This window comes from Podarcis melisellensis, assembly GCF_964234715.1.
Source record: "Podarcis melisellensis genome assembly, chromosome: 12".
Lineage (NCBI taxonomy): Eukaryota > Metazoa > Chordata > Lepidosauria > Squamata > Lacertidae > Podarcis > Podarcis melisellensis.
The window spans coordinates 40,041,047-40,061,150 of NC_138544.1; the positions used below are offsets into that span (position 1 = coordinate 40,041,047).

The window sequence follows — 20,104 nt, forward strand, 5'->3', positions numbered from 1 at the left end:
CCAATTTTAAAATGTTGATTCTAATCATCACGGGGCAGGAAGAGACACGGGGAAACTGGAATTCATCCAGAGGACAAATACCACATACATCAAGAACATCTCATGCCAAAGACAATTGAGGTCTGATGCGATTTCAGAACGTTTGGTGGTTTGATAATACCAGGTTACATATAAAAAGGAAAGCATTGTTCAGAAGCAGCTTTTTATTTTGTGAGAAATTATACACCCACCCACCCCCACCCACTGACACAAATCAGAGCTATAAATGCATGAAAAACCTTGGGTATCAGAGTTTTTAGTGCTGAATACAGTATTACACAACTTTTTGAAAAGAAGTATTAATTGTGCATTAATCATAGCAGCAGCATTTACACTATTTCAGCACTAATTGATGCTTTTCTGGTAACTTTTTATGGATCAAAAATTACATATTGAAAATATAATCCTAAAATAGAGCGCTGCAGAGAAGACTCTCTTGTTCCATAGTTATAACACAACAGCTTCTGGCTTTACAAATCCCTGGCATTTGAAAAAAAAAAAATTCATTTTTTTTATAAAAAAAAAACAACAGATCATAAGCAGGAGCTTTCAAACACCACAATGCATTAAGGCTGCACAAGATATTGTTTTTATTCCTGAATCTGTGCTTTAAATAGTTTGCATTAAGCAAGACATTGAATACTCCAGAAATAGCTCTAGCTGTAGAGCTCATAACTCTACAGAACTCCTTCCTGGATACCTGCTGTTGCTCAGACATCTTTCCAGAAGTGTCAAAAGGTCTCCCACTTATGTAGCTGGAAGTTGCCAGGCTTAGAATGGTAAGACCATTTTAGAATATAACCTCACACGGACTGAGAGGGCACCCCAGAACACATTCACACACACTGCTTCACTGTGGCTACACAGTTCAATAGCAGTGGAAGTTTGTCCTCTATTCATGCCTTTCTGTGAATCTTGCCCTCAATACAGAAGCTCCTAAGAGGTTTCTAAGGAATTCCTGGAGCCCCCAGAACAGTCTGAAAACTGGTGCCTTAAAAGCCACACTTTACCTTGAAGTACATGCCATTATCCCAAACTGATGGCACTTAACCAGGCAAGCTTGGGACCTATTTTGCTAACAGTAACTGCCCAGGTAAGGCTTACTGAAAATCTGGGACTTCAGTAGTGCATATGATTTCGCAACCAACTTAGCAAAACCCTTACTGGGAAGACCCTAGGAGGCCATGGTAGCGGTAAGCAATTTCCCTTTCAACAGCTCTTTCAGAAAGTCCAACTTCCTCTGACATTTCTGGTAGAGATGCTGAAATGTGAAAGAACAGCGAAGTCCGACAAGTGTTTTGAGGGCTTGTAAAGAATTGCATGAAAACAGGAAGGTTATATTCTAAAATGGTCTTACAAGTGTTTTGAACCCCAAGGGAAACCTAGCAATACGTATAGTAGCCTAGCAGGAGAAACTGCTGAAAGGAAGTTGCTTAAGAGTTAACAGCTATTGGAAATGCAACAGTTGATTCAATCTTGTAGACGAGCAAGCCATGCTCAGAGGGAACCACAGTTGTCACACTCAAGCCACAAATTAGGAGGAAAGTAGTTGCTAAATGGAGGATGGAGCAGAATATGCAGACGTTTTTGCTTTTTTTGTGTAAATCCCAACCCAAAGAGGCCTTCAAAAAATCTCAGAATGCAATGCACCAGATCTGCCTTCTACAACTTCCACTGCAGCACATTGCACTGCGAAGTGCTGGCAAATAAATAATTATAGTTCTTCCTATCCATGTAGACAAAGTGGCTTAACTCAAAAGACAGCGTGCGCACGCGCACACACACCAGTGTTTGAAACGCCCATTGTTCTGAGTGCATTTTGCAACAGGGAATTTCATTAGTGTGAGCAGTTTCTGAGCTCTGGTAGCAGTACTACACCTAACATTTCAGATAAAAACTGCAGAGTGGAAAGGAAGGAGGACTTTTTTCTGCCTCCCCACTTCCAGCTACTCTCTGAAGACTGGAGAAGAGACCCTCTTAAGAATATTAGGGGAAGGACTGAAAAATGAACATGTGAAAAATGAACAAAATATTTTAGCTGCAGTTCATTCATTTTCAGCTTTGTAGTCTTGCTATTAAAAAAAACGCACCTAGACATTCTGTTGTTGCGCCCATAACATAGTTTTAAGGTGCCATTTGGCTCCTGGCTTTCATATCTGTTTCTAACAGCGACACAAACACACACACACACACACACACACACACAATCATAGAGGTAAACTAAGTGGAAAGCAAAGGCTGGGTATATGATTTTGTTTTTAAAATAAGGTTAATGAAGAACAACTGGCTAACTTTTTAAAAGAACCTCACAATGCTAGAGCTAGATATAAGTTAAACTTTTATAAAGAAGTCTGGGGAGGCTTATACAACAGAGATTAATTTTCAAAAGGCCTAACGACCAAAAGAGCTACAAGTGTCCTTGCTAAATACTCTCAAAATGCTTTACAAAGCATTAATTGTTCACAATCTTTTAGCAAACAGTTCATGTATCAGGTGACTCAAAAGCTTTCTTCATAGCAAGGCCTTCAGCTCAAGCCAAGAGCTAAACAAAACAAGAGGCTGCACCTTTTGTACCAGCAGAGAATTCAGACTATGGCACAATTAGTATTAATAAGCAGCCAGTAAGATATAAAACAAGCTTATAAGATTAAAGACAATCTGGCTAGGGGAGGGGTGATCAGTGATGCCAATAACTTATGTCTACTGATTTCAGTGCTCTTAGTATGACTGGATATCACCCAACATCCACAAACCCGCTGATGTCCTGCCATTTCAAAAATAAAACCAAAAAAAGGTATATTTATATATATCTGCTCTTTAGCCATTTGCTTTATGTATCTAATGCTAACAGTCTGCAACTGTAACGACAAGTCCATTCATTCAGTAAACTATGGCTCTCGCTTACCCCCCAAACCAGAATCTAACATTACAGTCGTACCTTGGTTTTCGAACGGCTTAGTTCTCGAACGTTTTGGCCCCAGAACGCTGCAAATCCGGAAGTGAATGTTCTGGTTTGCAAACTGTTTTTGAAAGCCGAACGTCCATCGGGGCTTCCAATTGGCTGCAAGAGCTTCCTGCAGCCAATCAGAAGCAGCGTTTTGGAAGTCGAACGGACTTCCGGAATGGATTCTGTTCAACTTCCAAGGTACGACTGTAGTTTGATTGTGATTTGAAACACTGGTTCGAAGGGCAAGTGAATGTAGTGACTGTTGTTGGCATCCGTCAGTCTCAGTTGGCAATGGAGGAGTGTGACTTTGGGGGTGAAATCAAACTGTTGGAAGATCGCAGCACTTGCTGCGTCGGTAGCAGAGATGCCAACCTGCAAGGGCGATTGGGAGGGGGCAACATCACACTGCTTCGGCCATCCTCCCCCTCTGCGGAAGAAGAAGAAGCTAGCCACTGAAGGCGTGCCGCGCTCAGCTCCACCCCCGTGTTCTTTGGACATGGGAGGGGTGCAGCCCCCACCCAAAAATATTGGGAGGGCCCAAAAGGGCTCGGGCCCCCAAGAGCTGGTGCCCCTGGGCACAGAAGAGATGTGCTTTGTTGTAGACGGGACAGATGGAGGCGTCCAGTTGTGCTACTGTAGATGCATTTCTTCTTTCTGTGCTATGACTAGCTACAAAAGGTGATCCGAACACACTAGAGAACGAAAGCATAAAGCTTATTTACATTACTATCGAACCATGAGTTGGCATTGCACGTGAACCATCTCAAAAAATCTCTCACATCTTTGGAACACCCAAGAAAAGTCTATCTTTAACATCTCTGGTGGGAAATTACCTGGGAAATATGATTGATTGAGGACTCCATTCTCCGGAGCTGGGACGCTTGGATATCCAGTAGTTGGAGCACATTGTTGGCCAGTGCATTGATCTGATAAGCAACACTGGCCAAAGACTGAGTTGTGTATGCTTTGGTCTCTTCTAATGCTTTCCTTTTGTCTGGAGCCTGAAGGAACGAAGAGAGAGAGATGTATTATTTTTCGAAGTTCAGAGAGAGGGAGAAGAACCTCTTTAATAATTTAGATCACCCAGAAGACCTTATTACTGGATGTGCAGTCTGATAAGGTGGAACCAGAAATCCGCAACACAGAGAGAGCCGAAGGAATAAGCAACTAGCAGCATATGGTCTTGTTTAAAACTCTGCTGCAGGATCAGTAGAAAACCTCTAATAATTTACTACAGCAACACTTTTATAGCTCTCCCATATCTTTTATTCTAGGCAGCGAATGGAGGATGGTGGAATAAAAACTCCCCAATATTCTTGAAGTGTAGAATTTCAGAAATCCTGTGTAAATCAGGAGGGCACATTCCTTCCCTCCCCTCCCCCCCCCCCCCCGTGCTAGATGTTCTCTTTCCCACAATCCTCCTAGGAAAAAAACGGCATTGGGTCTAGATTGCCTACTAAAACTTTTGGAGAAATGTTTTAAAAGCTTTCCTTACCACTTAAACCAGTTACATTTCTTATTGTTTTACAAATACAACTTACTAAACAAGCATCTTCCCAATGTTATTTGTGAGTTCCACTAAAATTAAAAAGGCGCTCAGCATGCTATTAACTTATTGAATTAACTGTAGCTGATGGCCACTCTTTTAGATGGCTTCAAAACTGGATCAGACAGATTCATGGTCTATCAATGGCGCATAGATAGATTACATGGATTGATAAATGATAGATAGATGATAGAAAGATATATAGATAGATAGCGATACACACATTCCCTCCAAGTTTAGAATCAATATGCCTCTGAATGCCAGTTACTAGGGAGCAACAGACCTTGGCCTAATCCAGCAAAGCTCTTTCCCCCTAAAAGTTGGGACATATATGCCATTACTCCACTGGTACATCAGTACATCAGTCTCAATAATTTCCAGAATTTAAAGGAACCACTTCATCCATTCTTGGAGTGAAGTTCCAATACTACAGAACCTAGATTTTTTGCCAGAACTAGAAGATTCCTTGATTGCCCACCACAAAATGTCAGCCTCCAAAATATTCAACAGCAAATTCAAAAAGTTCAAATTCTAAGCTTTGGCTCAGCATTCATAACATTGGACTCACACTGTTAAGGGTGTTGCTTAAGCAAAAAGGCAGCTCCAAAACACAACTTTTAATTATGAAAATTAAATTTCCTTGTGCATGTTGGGAAGGGGTAAAGAAAGCACTTCCATTCATGTGTTTCGCCCAGCTACATCTTTGCTCTCTCGCCTTCCTCTGCAACACTAACTACAACTTAATCAAACAAGTCCCATCCTCCTGCCTCCCAGAGAACAGCTGTTCAAAACGTGAGTGGAATATTGCAGGGACTTGAGACCTTCAGCAGCCTATTGCTAAAATGTTGGAGAGCACATATACGAGCATCCAGTGCCAGCAGCTATGAACAGCCCGTCTGCAATATAGGGCTGATACATAAGATATACTTTCCTAAGGCTGTTAAACAGTTCAGAGCTGGAGTGAGATTTGAATCAGGGATTTTCTGGTTTCCAGATTATATACTGTGCCACAGGATTCTACATCACTTCTCACAAACAGGAGAATGTGGACAAGCAGAAGAAGGGCAAGCAAGAAGAGACAGTGCAAACAGTCAAAATAATATGGAGGGACAAAACCTCTAAGCTATCTAGAACCAACATTCAGCCTGCCTTCTAACAGATAGGTACAGTAAAAATATTTTAGGGCCAAATAAAATTGCTTTATCTTCCTGCAAAGATGGCTAAGCCAGCATTTGGGACTGCTACAGCTGCAACATCCACGCAAGGCTTCTGGGCTAACCTAAAAGCTTTATGATCTCCAGGTCTCTCTGAATTGTGGCACTTGCAAACTTCCCAAGTCTCCTGATGTCGCTTAGATCGAGAGCATGCTGCAGCTGACAGACATGCACAGGAAGCAGTATGCAGGAAGAGCAGCCTTTTGCTTTTCCGGAACGATAAGCATATAGTTCAGACAGGTTGCTATCAAAACGCTAAACGAAGCACACCATTTCCGTTTGGCACAGCACTTTATATCTACCAGAGTGCTTCTTTCAAAGGAAGAAATATTGCTATTGACAAACTGAAATGTGCAAACAGGAAGGCACAGAGAAACATACAGACACAGGTTCTTTGCAGCCTTAAAAAAAAACACCTAAATAGCAAGCTTAGCCAGGAAATGGAGTGTTCAATTGGCACTCAAACCAAGCTTTGTATTTCCTGACTGCAGTGAGTGCAAACCGGAGCTTTCAATGTTGCATCATTAACCCCTCCATCTAAATGTCTTTCCCTACTATTAAAATTGCAGTGGAATCGAAAGTCTGGGGCAATAAGGAGGGAGGCATGCAGCAAAAATGCTTCTTCTATTCGCAAAGAAGCAAAAGGAGCTGGGGTGCAGGATTATAGGTGGGCAGTGCTATTACCATCTCTTCTCAACACACCAAACAAGGCTTTTCCATTGGATAACTACATTCCTTTCAATGGCCAGTTTAATAAAAGAATGTTTGTGCTGGCTGGGAAAGTTCCAACCAACAAGTAACTGGAAGTCGGGTGTCCTACGAAAGCATTTGAAAGACCTCACAAGGTTAGAACTAGCGAGTAGAGACAGGTCCACCCACGGACTCCCAACCTTTCTGCATTGAGCAGAAGGATCTGAGAGGGTCATCTGCTTGAATGCACTTGCAAGTCTCCCAATGGTCAGGGTTCCCGATCACAAGGGGCTTGCAAGTGCGTTCAGTCAAATGTGCTTATTATGAGCCCCCTTCAGATCTTCTAGGAAGGTCAGGGGTAAAGCAGATGTCTTCAGCACATTTGTAGCATCGGAAGTTGAAGCCCTCTAGCATTCAAAATAATGCAGGAGTAAAGCTAGAGAGAAGACAATAGATTTTGTACTTGGAATCATAGAATTGTAGAGGTGGACGGGACTCTTGAGGATCATCTAACCCCTTGCAATGCAGGAATATGCAGTTGTTCCATACAGGAATCAAACCTGAAACCCTGGCATTATCAATACCATGCTCTAACAGACTGAGCTATCCAGGCATCTACACTATACACCTTCCACATTAACCTCCAGCTTTGATAAGATAAACTGCTGTTGTACTTTGGATGAGGCTTTTACCACTCACTTCCAGGAGTCCCACAAGGCCTGGATGGGGATATAGCCATGCCTCGCACCTAAGTAGTTCTCCCTCTGGAGGAAACACATTTTTAATTTACTACTTTGTCCCTGGAGGCAACTTTATGAACAAACTAATTAACTGTCTGCTGCAACATACCCCTGTGCTATACTTCCAGCTTGTCACAGATGAAAACAGGGATTTGCTACACTATAAAACTCCTATTCTCAAGTCAAAGATCACTTAGTAAGCTCCACTATGACTACAATACTATCACTTTGACGCTATATTCATTTAATCTACAACAGCCCTGTCCTTCACAGGTCCAGCAGCCAAGAGGGCAATGGTTATTATGGTGAAAGTTAGGGCCAAAAAACCTCCCCTATTTGTCTACAATACTATCCTCCATGGTGAAAGAGTGCTGATTGCAGTGAGTGAAATGGCAAGCTGGTACCTCAATGCTCATGTGGTACGCAATGAGATGCATGTGTTCTAGTCTTCCTTGTTTTCAAACCCGGGGCCCACTTTGAACTCAAGCATGCATTTCAAGACCTATTTCTTTTTTAAAAATTACCATAGATTTGTACACTGCTGCTGTTCCAGGTTGTGACCCATCTTAGATGATGCTGCAACCCAGCAGCGGATCCTGGTCACTAGTTAAAGATCAATGAACGAGCAGACAAGGCGAATGATAACATTAAGCAACTTACCAGCAGCTTACACTAAAAAATACCAAAAGCAAGCATGTTCACGTGGTAGAAATGGGGATGGCAGGATAATGATTTACCAGAAGCAGAGACAAGGCAATAGGGATGTTCTCCGGTAAATACAGAGAGTTGGCCTCTGTAGTAACTTCCTTCCTCTACTTTGGCACTGAGGGATGCCTCCAAACATTGCTGGCAAAAGCCAGTCAGGTGCCATTATCTTTCTAATTATTTAGCTCTAGGAAGAGAAGCCCTGTGTGTCTCAAAATCTTCCTTTCATCATGTTTAATACCTGTGGGTTCAAATAAATGATTTTGTATATTCTGCTTTTTTAAACAAATCTTTCTTGAAAAGGGTTGCTGTAATTTTTGCAACAAGAACTACAATTTAACCTGTATTGGGGCTGTGTAGCTGAAAAGCAGCACAAATGTTCATATGTAAATGTGCTGAGGAATCAGTTCAATTGCTGTAAAGGGGGGGGGGGAGCTGCAGCTAAACTTCTTCTTTCCAACAACCCCTTGGATAAACAGACCTGTACAATTTAAATGCATGCAAGCCTACAAAAGATGCTGAATGGATTCCTGCTGAAAAGAAATTCAGAAGTTTTGCATTGAGCCCTGCATATGTTTTCATGTAGCCCAGTCTACTTAGCCCTGGCTGGTGAGAAACAAATTAGATTATTTTAATCCATTTACACATGACTTAAACAATCTGTCCACATCACATTTTACTTAGCATAGGATGCTGTAACCTACAGAACCGTGCCAAGGAAAGACAATGGTCAACGTGCTTTCATTTAAGCAATTCACTTCCGCTAATTCACTTCACTTATTGCTTAAGCTTTCTGAGAAACCTACAGAATTCAATTTACATTTCCTGGCAAGTGGAACAGTTTAACTAGTTATGTTTGTCCTCAGGTTGTAGCAGCACTTGCAGTACATTAATTGTAGATTGAGGAATTAAATTCCACTCCCACCAGTTTTAGTATGTGCCAGCTTATTGGACAGGCCTATGTCAATATCAACGTTTCAGTGTAATTCAAGCACCCTCTATCTACATGAAGTGATCCTCATAAGGGCACTGGAAGGGAATATGTTTCCACTCTCAGAACTGTCAAAAGCCTGTATGTTTAGGTGTATGCTGCATACAGCTATATCTTTTTAAAAAAGTACAAGACCTGGAATCCACAGAAACCTAGCACATCTGTTAATACAAAAAGTACTTTCTTAGTCCTCATTGGGGCAAAGAAAGGTTGCAAACACTACGGCAGCATTTGCTGTAGACTCAGAAACCAGAGAGTCCATTGACCGTGGGCACACATTCCCCTTCTCTTTCTCTCGTCATTTCCTAGTCTCCATAGGCTTCCTGTTTCCTCAGATATAAACTTGTAAATAGCCACTTGCCTAGTCTCCGGGAGTAAGCTAAAGACAAGCTCTGGGTCCACAATGCTCCTGCGCTTCCATGCATAAAAGGGGAGCAGGGAAATCCTAAGCAACTGAGTGGGCAAGTCTCCCCAGACAGACCGACTTTTGATCTAGGGCAGCGGTGGTTCCCAAACTTGTTTTCCCATGGATCACCTGAAAAATGCTGAGTGTCTTGGCAGACTACTTATTGATTTTGCTGCCCGTTGTAGAAACTGCAATGTGCTACATTATATACTCTATGAATTTTAATTGCATTTTTACGGATACTTCATAGGCCACCAGAATGAAGCTCACGGGCCATACTTTGGGAACCCGTGATCTAAGGGCATTTCCCCTCCCCCTACTACTATTATATTGCTAATCACAATATTTAAATTTATTACCTGCCCTTCACCCTAAGGTGCCAGGGTAGGTTATGGCAATAGAAAATGCAACATTAAAACTGCTTACAAACGCAAAAAAAAGAGTGGGTCCCAAAAATGTACACGCCCACTGCCAGGTTAGAGAGGTGCAGCTATGAGCCAAGTGTAAGAGCTAAACTCACCCTGCCCAGAACACAGTTCTCTGATCTAACAGCTGAATGCAGAGCTGCCTCCCTCTCCCTTCTGGGCTTGGAGGATGGGGCAAGAAACTGATCATCTTGACCAGGGGTAGGCAACCTAAGGCCCGGAAGCCGGATGTGGCCTAATCACCTTCTCAATCCGGACTGTGGACAGTCCGGAAATCAGCGTGTTTTTACATGAGTAGAATGTGTGCTTTTATTTAAAATGCATCTCTGGGTTATTTGTGGGGCCTGTCTGGTGTTTTTACATGAGCAGAATGCGTGTTTTTACTTAAAATACATCTCTGGGTTATTTGTGGGGCATAGGAATTTGTTCTTTTTTCCCCTTCAAAATATAGTCCGGCCCAGCACATGGTCTGAGGGACTGTGGACCGGCCCACGGCTGATAAAGGTTGCTGACCCCTGATCTTGACACTTCAAAAATGAAGAGCTATCTTAAATCAGGATTCCATTGTAGATAGGGCGCCCCCCTACTGGATGTGCCTTCATTCTGTCTTTGCAAGGAGGGGCAGGCACTGAAAGCGTGTCTGAGGAGAAGTGGTTTCATTTAGTTCTGTGCTTCTTCTGCAAGAAGAGTTTGCAGCCAGAGTTGGCTAATTTTGCTTTCTCTCCCCGCCCCCCGCCGACCTCACCCCTGTTCAGACTCCATTTGGGAGGCAGCCACAACACCAGTTTCTCCCCATCTCCCTTCCCATGTTTCCCCTCCCCTGACAGACTAGCTTTTTCAGTGTCACACTAGGGAGTGTGGCACTCACATGGCAATGGGCGCAGGCAGCATCTCCTTTCCACACACCGCACCACAAAAGCAAGACTGAGGCTAACCGTGAAGGAACAGGCGAGGTGTAGCCAGGCATTTGTAAATGCCGTAACAGGCACGTTTTTCTTGCTAGCCTCAAGTATTGCTTAACTTCTACACTATCCTGGAGGTGAAAGCGGGGGCACTGTTCTAGACACTTTTCTTTTTACCTGAATAGAATAAGAAGAGAACTGCTGGTGCCGGTGGTGGTAAAGGAAGCTGCAGAAGGCCCGGACATGGAGAAAAAGCAACGCTTCCCCAATTTGCAAGGCTGCTGTAATGACTTCCATTGTGCCTGACCAGCATATTTTGGAGAAAGCAAAACCTAAGGGTTTGTGAAGCAGTTTAAAAATAAAATGTGCACAACTGAAAGCAATTTTCGGTTTAAGGCTCATTCAGGCGTTCTTAACAGGCAGAGGGCCTTTTTGGTAGTGGTGCCCACCCTGTGGAATGCCTTCCACCAGATGTTAAGGAGATGAGTAATTCGATAACATTTAGGAAACATCTGAAGGCAGCCCTGTATAGGGAAGCTTTTTAACATTTAACATTTTCTATGTTTTTCTAATATGTTTCTAATATTTTCTCTGCTGGAAGCTGCCCAGAGTGGCTGGAGCAACCCAGTCAGATGGGCCGGGTACAAATAAAAAAATATTATCATCATCAACAACAACAAAGCCCAGGACTTTAGTAAGTCTCAGATTACTAACTGAGTGATTCTTCCTGCCTCTAAAGACCTGAACAGGCAGTTTTCATCACCACCACCACCTTAGCATGGCTTCACCCAAACTCTCTGGTGTTGAAGGAGTATCAAGGGATTCGTTGCTAGATGGACATTGTGAGTCTAGCAAGGCTGCAAGGAAAAAGGATGCTGAACTCTCTAACTCAGCTGGAGTCATCTGCTACGCAGCCAAGGGAAGACTCTTGAAAGAGGAGGGGGAGAGCAGGAAATAGCAAGAGAGTTGTAGACATTTCATTTGTCATTTCTTCCACAATTTTCAGGCTGCAACTAACTGCCAGTGCCAAAACAGCACCACTAAGGCACAGGAGGGAGGTCTCAGCAAACTTGGGAGAAGCCCGAGGTTTGCAGAAGTATGAAAGATATTGGATGGCTTCAAAAGCATGAGGGGGTTTGACAAATTCATGGAAGATAAGACTATTGTGATGGCTACTTAAACACAATGGTCATGTTTTAAGCTCCACTGTTGAGAGACACTATACTTCTAAACACTAGTTGCTGGGAGTCACAGATGGGGAGGGCATTCCCAACATTCCCAGTGGAATTATTTTGAGAAAAAGTTATATTGATTCAGATCACCAACCGGGAAAGTACCTTTCCTCTGCTAATCCCCAATACTGAGCATTAACTTCCTTTATTAATCAGTGCCTACATATACAATCAATAATCACTGGGAGAGAAAAAGCCTCGCCCCTATAGTAAGTGGTTAGATAAGCTCTATATAGCCAGTTGCTGGCATCTGCCTATCTTGGAAGACAATGGAGGAGTGAGCCTTTAGGGGTGGAGTCAAACTGTTCGAGAGTTACAGTGCCTGCTGTGGCTGTAGAGCATGGGTAGGCAAACTAAGACCCGGAAACTGGATCCGGCCCAATTGCTTTCTAAATCCGGCCCACAGATGGTCTGGGAATCGGTGTGTTTTTACATGAGTAGAATGTGTCCTTTTATTTAAAATGAATCTCGGGTTATTTGTGGGGCATAGGAATTCGTTCATTCCCCCCCCCCAAAAAATATAGTCTGAGGGAGAGTGGACTGACCCCCTGCTGAAAAAGTTTGCTGACCGCTGCTGTAGAGACTGATATGGGAGATACTTTTTTTTGTTGCAGCTGGGGCAAATGAAGGCATCTGGTTGCACTACTTGCAGATACACCATGGCAATTCTTCTCTCTATGCTCCTCCAAAAGGTCATTCCTCTGCTGGTCACTGCTCTGGATGCAGGACCTGACTGCCTGACTCCAAGCAGCAGCCCTATATATGCCCTGACACAAGAGACTCCTTGGTGTCTCTCAGCAGTTTGAAGTAACCCTCTAATGCAGCCTGTGTCAGCCCTGGGTCCCCAATGAACTAAAATTCCCACCATGCCTCTCTAGCAGGAGCAATGGCTGAGAGTTGTAGTCCAACAACATATGGGAACCCAAGGTTGAGAAAGGCTGCTCTAAAGTGTTATCCATCCACCTCTCATGTTTAGTGTTTTTGTTTTTGGTTTTTTAAGAACTGGGAAGGCTGGCCTGCACTTTTAAGGCACTATTCAACTATTTTCGTTATTTGTTGTAGAAACAGGTCGCAGTTTCTCCAAGCTCCCCTCGAGTTCCTGTTCAGCTCAGTCTAAGCCTTCCACACGTGATCTGGGATAATGTGTCCCGGAGGTTTAATTATCCCACTTGCGCTAGCTAATGTTTACAGACTACAAGCCAAGAGTCCAATTTGCAGCAACGATTAAGAACTGTAAATCCAGAGGTCATTTAAAATAATTACGAGAACGCTACCTATCGAGTGAGGGTTGTGGGTTTTTGTTTTTTTGAGGTGGGGGGCTTGAGATATTGCCGGGCGTTTCTTCACACTTCCACAAAGCTTTTAAGAGGCGCTTAGCAGGAGCCCAGCTCTTGCCATTATGGCCCAGGAGCAGGTCCGCCATGACCTCAATACATAAGATAGGAAGAAAGAACGCCAGGTCAGCACTCACTAAGGCAGCAGCCACAGAACTCCTCTGCACCGTGGGGAACAGTCTGGAGATTAATATTTAACAAGGCAGAACAGAAACATAGCTACGTAAGTCTGCTCTTAAAATACTCTGCTCTGTACAGAGGACTACAGACCTAGCCTATAATGGAGAAAGATCTATAGCAGGTGTGCAGGACCTTTGGCCCTCCAGCAATGGAGTTGGTCAATGGCCAGGAATGATGGGAATTGTAGTTCAGCAATATTAGGAAGTCTCCCACACTGGATCTCTGGGGTTGGGGGCATGAGGGATCCAGACAGAAGGCCCTGCCAGCACTGGGAAGCCTAACAGAACCTTTCAAAGACTGTTTTGGCTATATAAGAGCAGCAGCTCCTGAGAAAGTCAACTCCATTGCAGCTGTGGTCGTGGTTAAATGGCCCAGCCACCCACACATGGGTGGGACCCAAAAACAAGACAATGAGCTCAGCATCCTGCTGGGAGGGTCCACCAATTCTGTTGTTTGGGAAAGGCCCACGAGATCAGGTCCTGAGCACATAGCTGCAAGTCAGGATCAAGAGCGAACCGCAGCTTGAGCAAGTCAGCCCAAACGGCAAAACTATAGGTTTGCCATGAGCAAGTATTGGTTGGAGGGGACTGTCATGCAGAGGGAAGTGGGCGAGCCTGAAGCATTCAGCTACTTTGCAGCTGTGTGAGGATTCAAACCTGGGTCTCCCCAGGCCAGCACCCCACTGAACCAGCCTGTTAGTCCATCTAGTTCACCACTGTCTCCTCTGACTGATAAGGATCTCTAAGGCCTCAAGCACAGATATTTTTTTTCCTAGCTGCCCTACAGAAGATTCTTTTTGAAGTGGAAATGCCAGACATAAAAAATTAGCTCCCTGAAAAGGGGGGGGGAGAGATCTGATGAGAAAGACACATTTACACTTTTGGCTCTGCTTTGCAGTGTGTGTGTGTGTGTGTGTGTGTGTGTTCGCCCCACGGAATGTGGGAAAGGGTCTCTCAGGATCCTGGGAAAGGAGGAACAAGGCAACAGGCCAGCTTGGACATTCCAGCTTTTTGCTGCTACAACCGCTTGTAAAATGAATGTGACAGGGGGAAGAATCATTTTGATGTCCACTTGAGGATGAATGTAGATTACAAAATGGTGGTTGCACAAGGTCCCTTTCCAGCTCTACATTTCTATATTCTTCTGTGCTTAAAATACTATTAATAGTTTAAGGCAGATAGGAAGACAAGGGAAAGGAACAGAAAAGCATGCCAAGTTTGCCTTAGGAAAATGTTTACATTTCAGCTCAGAGTGATTACTGTACATTTGCTTAGTCACGCTGATTCATAATAACTGCAATTTTTGAGAGGACTGAAGTTCAGGTCATTAAGCTAAACAATATGCATTTAGACCACAAGAATGTGAAAACAGCGGGTTAACTCCGCATTGGTTAATTTCAGAGAAGTACAGCATTAACCAAGGGAAAGCAAAAGAAATTTTCAAGAATTGTGTGCATGGCTGTTTATGCCCTTCAGCTAATAAAAAGAAAACAACTCAGCACCCAAGTAGAGCAGAATTCTCAATCACGAACCATTAATTATACAACCAGCATAAATTATGTAAATTAGCCAACTTGACAACCTCCCCCCTCCCTTACTGTATTATGTTTCTGCCAGTCATGAGAAAAGGGTGGGGGAAATGAGTGGCCTTTCTAACCCCTGTTAAAACTGGGAATCCTTCCTTCCTAGTATCTTCTACTGTCAAGTATAACTTCAGAGCCATTGGTAACTAGAAACTTGCTTTTATAATGTAAGAAGTCCACAGGATGCAGAATTCTGCACAAAACATAAAATTTGTTGCTTGCACTGCAATGCAAATTACACAGAACATTCTGTTCTGAGGATCTTGGCTTTATCTCCTATTTTGCTGTGTCTTACAATCTCAGCTCCCAAGTTCTTTAACTGTTTGCATTTTTTAGTTAGTAGCAGCTCAAGCTTGATAACAAAGCTGGGAGTCTACTGGCCTTATCAGAACAGGAGATGGTAAGCAGGAACTATGCTATTAGGCAGGAGTCTCAGTGAGAACGTGCACCCACAGAGAACTGGACTGGCACCAAGCCTCACCTACCACCACTGAAATTAGACCACATTCACACCCTTCATTTAAAGCCCTGTGATAGACAACATGGTGTTATGTTAACATATCAGAGTGCTGGAGGTGAAATAGTTAAACAGGTTACCCAATCAGAACCCAGGGGTAGAGTCAGAGGGACTATAAAAGCAGCTCTGGGAGGGGTGAAGGGAGGAGTTCATTGGGAGTTGGGTGGTTGGTTGGAGTGGGAGTGAATTGGGATAGAGTCTGTGGGTAGGTTGAGTTAGTGTAGCAAAATAAGCCGAGTCAGGAACAGTTAGGAACTAGGAAGACAAGTAAATATCTGAGAGGTGGTTTAATGAGAGAGCAGGTAGCAGAAGTTGTAGGTCTGGACAGGCAGCCCATGATTGTAATGGACCAATACCGTTTATGAAACCACACGCTTGTTAAACTGCAATAAATAAACATAAGTTTATATTCCAATTTAACCCTGACTGGACTCAGTATTGTACCAGGTAGGGCCTGGGTGGTGGCAGCAAGAAATAAAGTGGTGGCACAGGGATCAATAGACGGTGAAACCTCCGGGGACCCTGTGTGATCGCCACACATGGCTTCCTCCAAACAATTATGTTTGTTAAGGGTGCTGAGAGTTGTAGTGTAGACAATACACCTGGTGTACACATGGTGCCTGCAACAGTTTCTCCCATTTGCAAACGTGAACCCCCAAGAAAGCTGGGAACCTCCTGCTATTAACCACCGAGTACATAGAGGTCAATTGGTAAACCCAGAAAGAAACCTCCTAACAGACGTCTTGCAGAAAAAAGTAGGTATAGCCAAACTGGCTCAAGGGGCCTACAGCAGCACGGCTATGGAACCATCATCAAATGAGAAGCCAAGGAAATTGAGCCTAGATGGACGGTTAGGTTTGGGCTTCAGGGCAGAAATCCATTGCCCAGAGACCTTAAAATAATGCCAGAGGCACACCAAAGCCCAGCCAACATACGGAAAGGTGTGTTTTATTTAAGAGGGGAGGGAAGAAGACCCCTTCCCAATGCTTGGCAAGCCTATGTGGGGAAGAGAGTGGAGCAGCTACAGTGGGGTGCCCAGTGGGGAGCAGAAGGCAGATAAGTAACAGATGAAATTGGGCAGAGTGTTACAGGAGGGAAAATAGCTAGGCAGCAAGGGGGACCTCCAGGGGGTAGCTTGCTCCAAGCCCTGTTAAGCCCATCATCAGTGCAGTTTTCAAAAATCTTCAAAATATAAGTCAGTCCAGGAAAGCCTGCCCAGGAACAGAGCTGCATGTGGGTGGTGAAATATCACAGTTGCTTGGCCATATTCCAGGTCTACTAAACAAGCCAAGAAGCACCTTTATGTGATTTTTAATGTACCCTTCTTAATATATAATGCTTGCAAGGGGTGGGGTGTTTCTTCTGCAACAGACTATAAGAAGCCATAAATTGCCCAAGGCTCTGGGAGACTACAAGGTTAGGTTACATACAGCTTTTTTTTGCCCAAAAACGTACTGACTAAAATGTTGGGACTCTATCTAAAATGCAACATATCCCTCCCCCCCCCCCCGCAACTAACTACTGGTAGAGCCGATTAATAAAAATCTAGCAAGCAAGAAAAAATATCACCGCACACGCAGTCTCCAGTGAAGTCTGAAGTGTAAGCTTTTATATTCCAAAGATATAAAGAGAGATTTTCAGTAGCCAAGGCCAAAAACTTATAAATATAATGTATCAAAAAGATAAACAAAGTCGGGCGGAGGGGAGTGAAGGGAAACAACTATCTTAGTCACACAGTTACTCAAATAATTAAGTTTGGAAGGGGCAACCTGTGCCATTTCTGTGTCCATGGAAATTCAGAGCAAAGAAAATGGCAGGGGATTTTGAAAGTGTAACTGAGTTGAGAGACTGCTCTGTTAATTTAGTGGGCCCTTAAGATTGGGACAACGAACTATACATACTCCCCTTTATGTCTTACAAAGGATCATACTGGTATGGGTGGAAGGAAAGCCATTAGCCATTAAAAAAACACTCTTTCAGTTACACAAAGGCCCACCAGCATACATTTTTTGGGGGGAGGGGAGTACTACAGTAATATGGTATGGACTTCAAAGACATGAAAAGGCAATGTTTTTCTGGTAAAAAAAATAAGGTGCTGGTGCTCTTGAAAGAAGTGTTGTGGGTGCCAGCACAAAATGGTTGCTAATAAGTTGGTGTGGGCCTAGCCAGTACTCCATCCTGATAAATACTGTCACCAGATAAGAGCACTGCTTATAGCAGAGCCTTCCAAACTGTGTGTCGCGACACGTCAGTGTGTCAGCTACAGTGTGTAGGTGGGTTTTGTGAACGCTCCCTGTGCTCCTCTCGGGGCTGAAAAGGAGTTAGTTTAACCTCCGGTTTGCTAGCAAAACTGAATTGCTGTGTTATGAAATGATGCGTATCTAAAAAGTGTGTCACCAACATGAAAAGTTCCCAATAAGAAATTATTCCCAAATAAAATAAGGCCTGCTGGTGTCATAATACTAGACCATGGTTAGGTAGAAACCATAGTATGGTGCCTTAAATGTTTTTGACATCCCATAACACATGCAGTAACAAGTTTAGCTAAGCCAGCCACCTGCTGATCAGTTCACATCAGAACTGAACAGGGTTAAATTCCTCAGCATCACTAACTTTAAATCATGGTTTCCAATCCTAGTTTGAAACCCATGCTTAACCTTAAGCCTAACTGTGGTTAAGAAAAAAAACAAACCATGGTTACACAGCACTGGGGATCCGTAGCATTTTAATATTGCTACTCCTTTCAGAATGAAGAACTGCATGAATTTCCTTACCAAAAAGCAGAAACTGTACTAAAAAAATTGGAGAACCCACGTTAGAAAATGAAAGTGAGGACTGTGAAAACAAGGACTGACTCAAGAAAGAGATAGAAGTATATTTTTCCAATTGGATAAAGCAGAGCAATCACTTCAGGCTTTTAAAACCACCTCCAAATGACAGAAATGTTTACCACTATATGTGAAGATTATTCTTGTAGGCCGTGATCTACAAGAATAATTTTCACATCTAGTGGTAAACATTTCAGTCATTTGAAAGTGGTTTATCCAACTGGAAATATATATATATATATATATATATATGCTTTCGTAGATTTTCACGGGTACAGGAATGCAGGTTTTGGTGTCCTCGGGCCACAAAACCACAGCTCGCCCCTATACACGAAGCCAAGCCAGAGCACAACTAAGTGCAGTACAGCCATCTTCTCAGAAAAACTCTTCACAAAGTTCAAGAGGTCAAGACACAAAGACTTTAGCAACTAATCCACACCTAATGACCCACCTAAGTGGTACTCAGGATATCACTCAAGAAATCACTCAAGATATCCCTCAAGTAATTAAGGAACAAAAGAAGAAAAGGCACACTAGCCTGGGAACTTCCTCTCTGCCCAGAACATTGGAGGCTATACACCACACCCCCTCAACAGTATTTATAGGAACTCAAACACTGAGATCCTGCTCTGTTCCAGTAACAAGAAGCCGAAAGCACCAGCCTGAAGATGACGAGTGAGACCTCGTCGAAACGTCGCCTAGACACCCCAACTTTTACACGGGAAGACACCCGAGGACACCAAAACCTGCATATATATATATATATATATATATATATATATATATACACACACCGGGGTTCAAACTAAGGTAAGTTGGACTATCTGATGCACACCAAGGACACTTATTACAGGAATATGTCAACATGGTCATTCACCATCATTGCCAAATTACCAAGCAATTACGGTACTTGCTTCTGTGTTCAGCCAGTTTATAGACAGATTTGTTCAGCACGACTATCTAGCATCAGACAACACACAAGCCATCAAGAGCAGTCTCAGTGGACTGGAAAGCGAGACACAGACTTACCATGTTTACAATTAGGTCTGGGAAGAAGAGCTAGAGTTATTAAAGGAAGCCTTTTGAGCAGGAACAGGTATGTTTATAATAAGCCTGCAGTAATTGGGAGACTCAAGGTTGGATTATATGCTGCTAATTATGTATGCATCTACTTTTAATTCTCCATCTGCGATTTCTCAGAGACTATTTACAAAACGGTTTCCCTATAGACTGTCTAGATATTATTGATTATTTTTTTCCTGTTACCATTGTTGTCTGTTACTAATGGGGCTTGAAATTAAAACAGCTTAATGTTTACTTTGCTTGCAGGCCGCCATCCATAACACAAGATTGTCTCCAGGATCAGAGTTTATCTAGAGTGTCAATCCGGTTTACCAGCAGAATCGCAGAGAAATGTAACAAAACACACAAAATACAAACAGAACGTATAAAATGTCTATTAAATTGCAATGTGCCATACAAATAAAAAAATAACCATGCCAATTACTATGGAATAACCAGTAATGGTCCATTTCCACCAAATGTAGTCTTTATCACGTTAGTATGACACAGCCCTAATTTGCAAAAAAATGGACTATGGAGTAGTATTCCATAGCAATTGCTATTATTTATGTATTGTTTATATGGCACTTTGGATCTATAAAAGTATTAAGATTCTCATAAGTTCTGGGGCTTGTTTGTGGAGTTGCAGAAAAGACACACAGTGTTAGAAACTGGGGTAGAAGAGCTAGGAGCCAAATGACTTCTGGGACCTGGGTTGTGTGTGCCAAAACAGAATGTCTAGTCGCCACGGGACAGGGGTCGAC

At 43.0% G+C, this 20,104-nt stretch overlaps 1 protein-coding gene across 10 annotated transcripts in view; it reads right to left on the bottom strand.

Moving 5' to 3' along the window:
* ABI1 (abl interactor 1) overlaps positions 1-20,104 on the bottom strand; it is a 93,774-nt gene that overhangs the window by 52,172 nt on the left and 21,498 nt on the right. For all 10 annotated transcript variants that reach the window (XM_081882513.1, XM_081882512.1, XM_081882510.1 and 7 more), the window contains exon 2: positions 3,820-3,987. In XM_081882513.1, the coding sequence (XP_081738639.1) occupies positions 3,820-3,987 (168 nt within the window). The remainder of the gene's footprint in view (positions 1-3,819; positions 3,988-20,104) is intronic.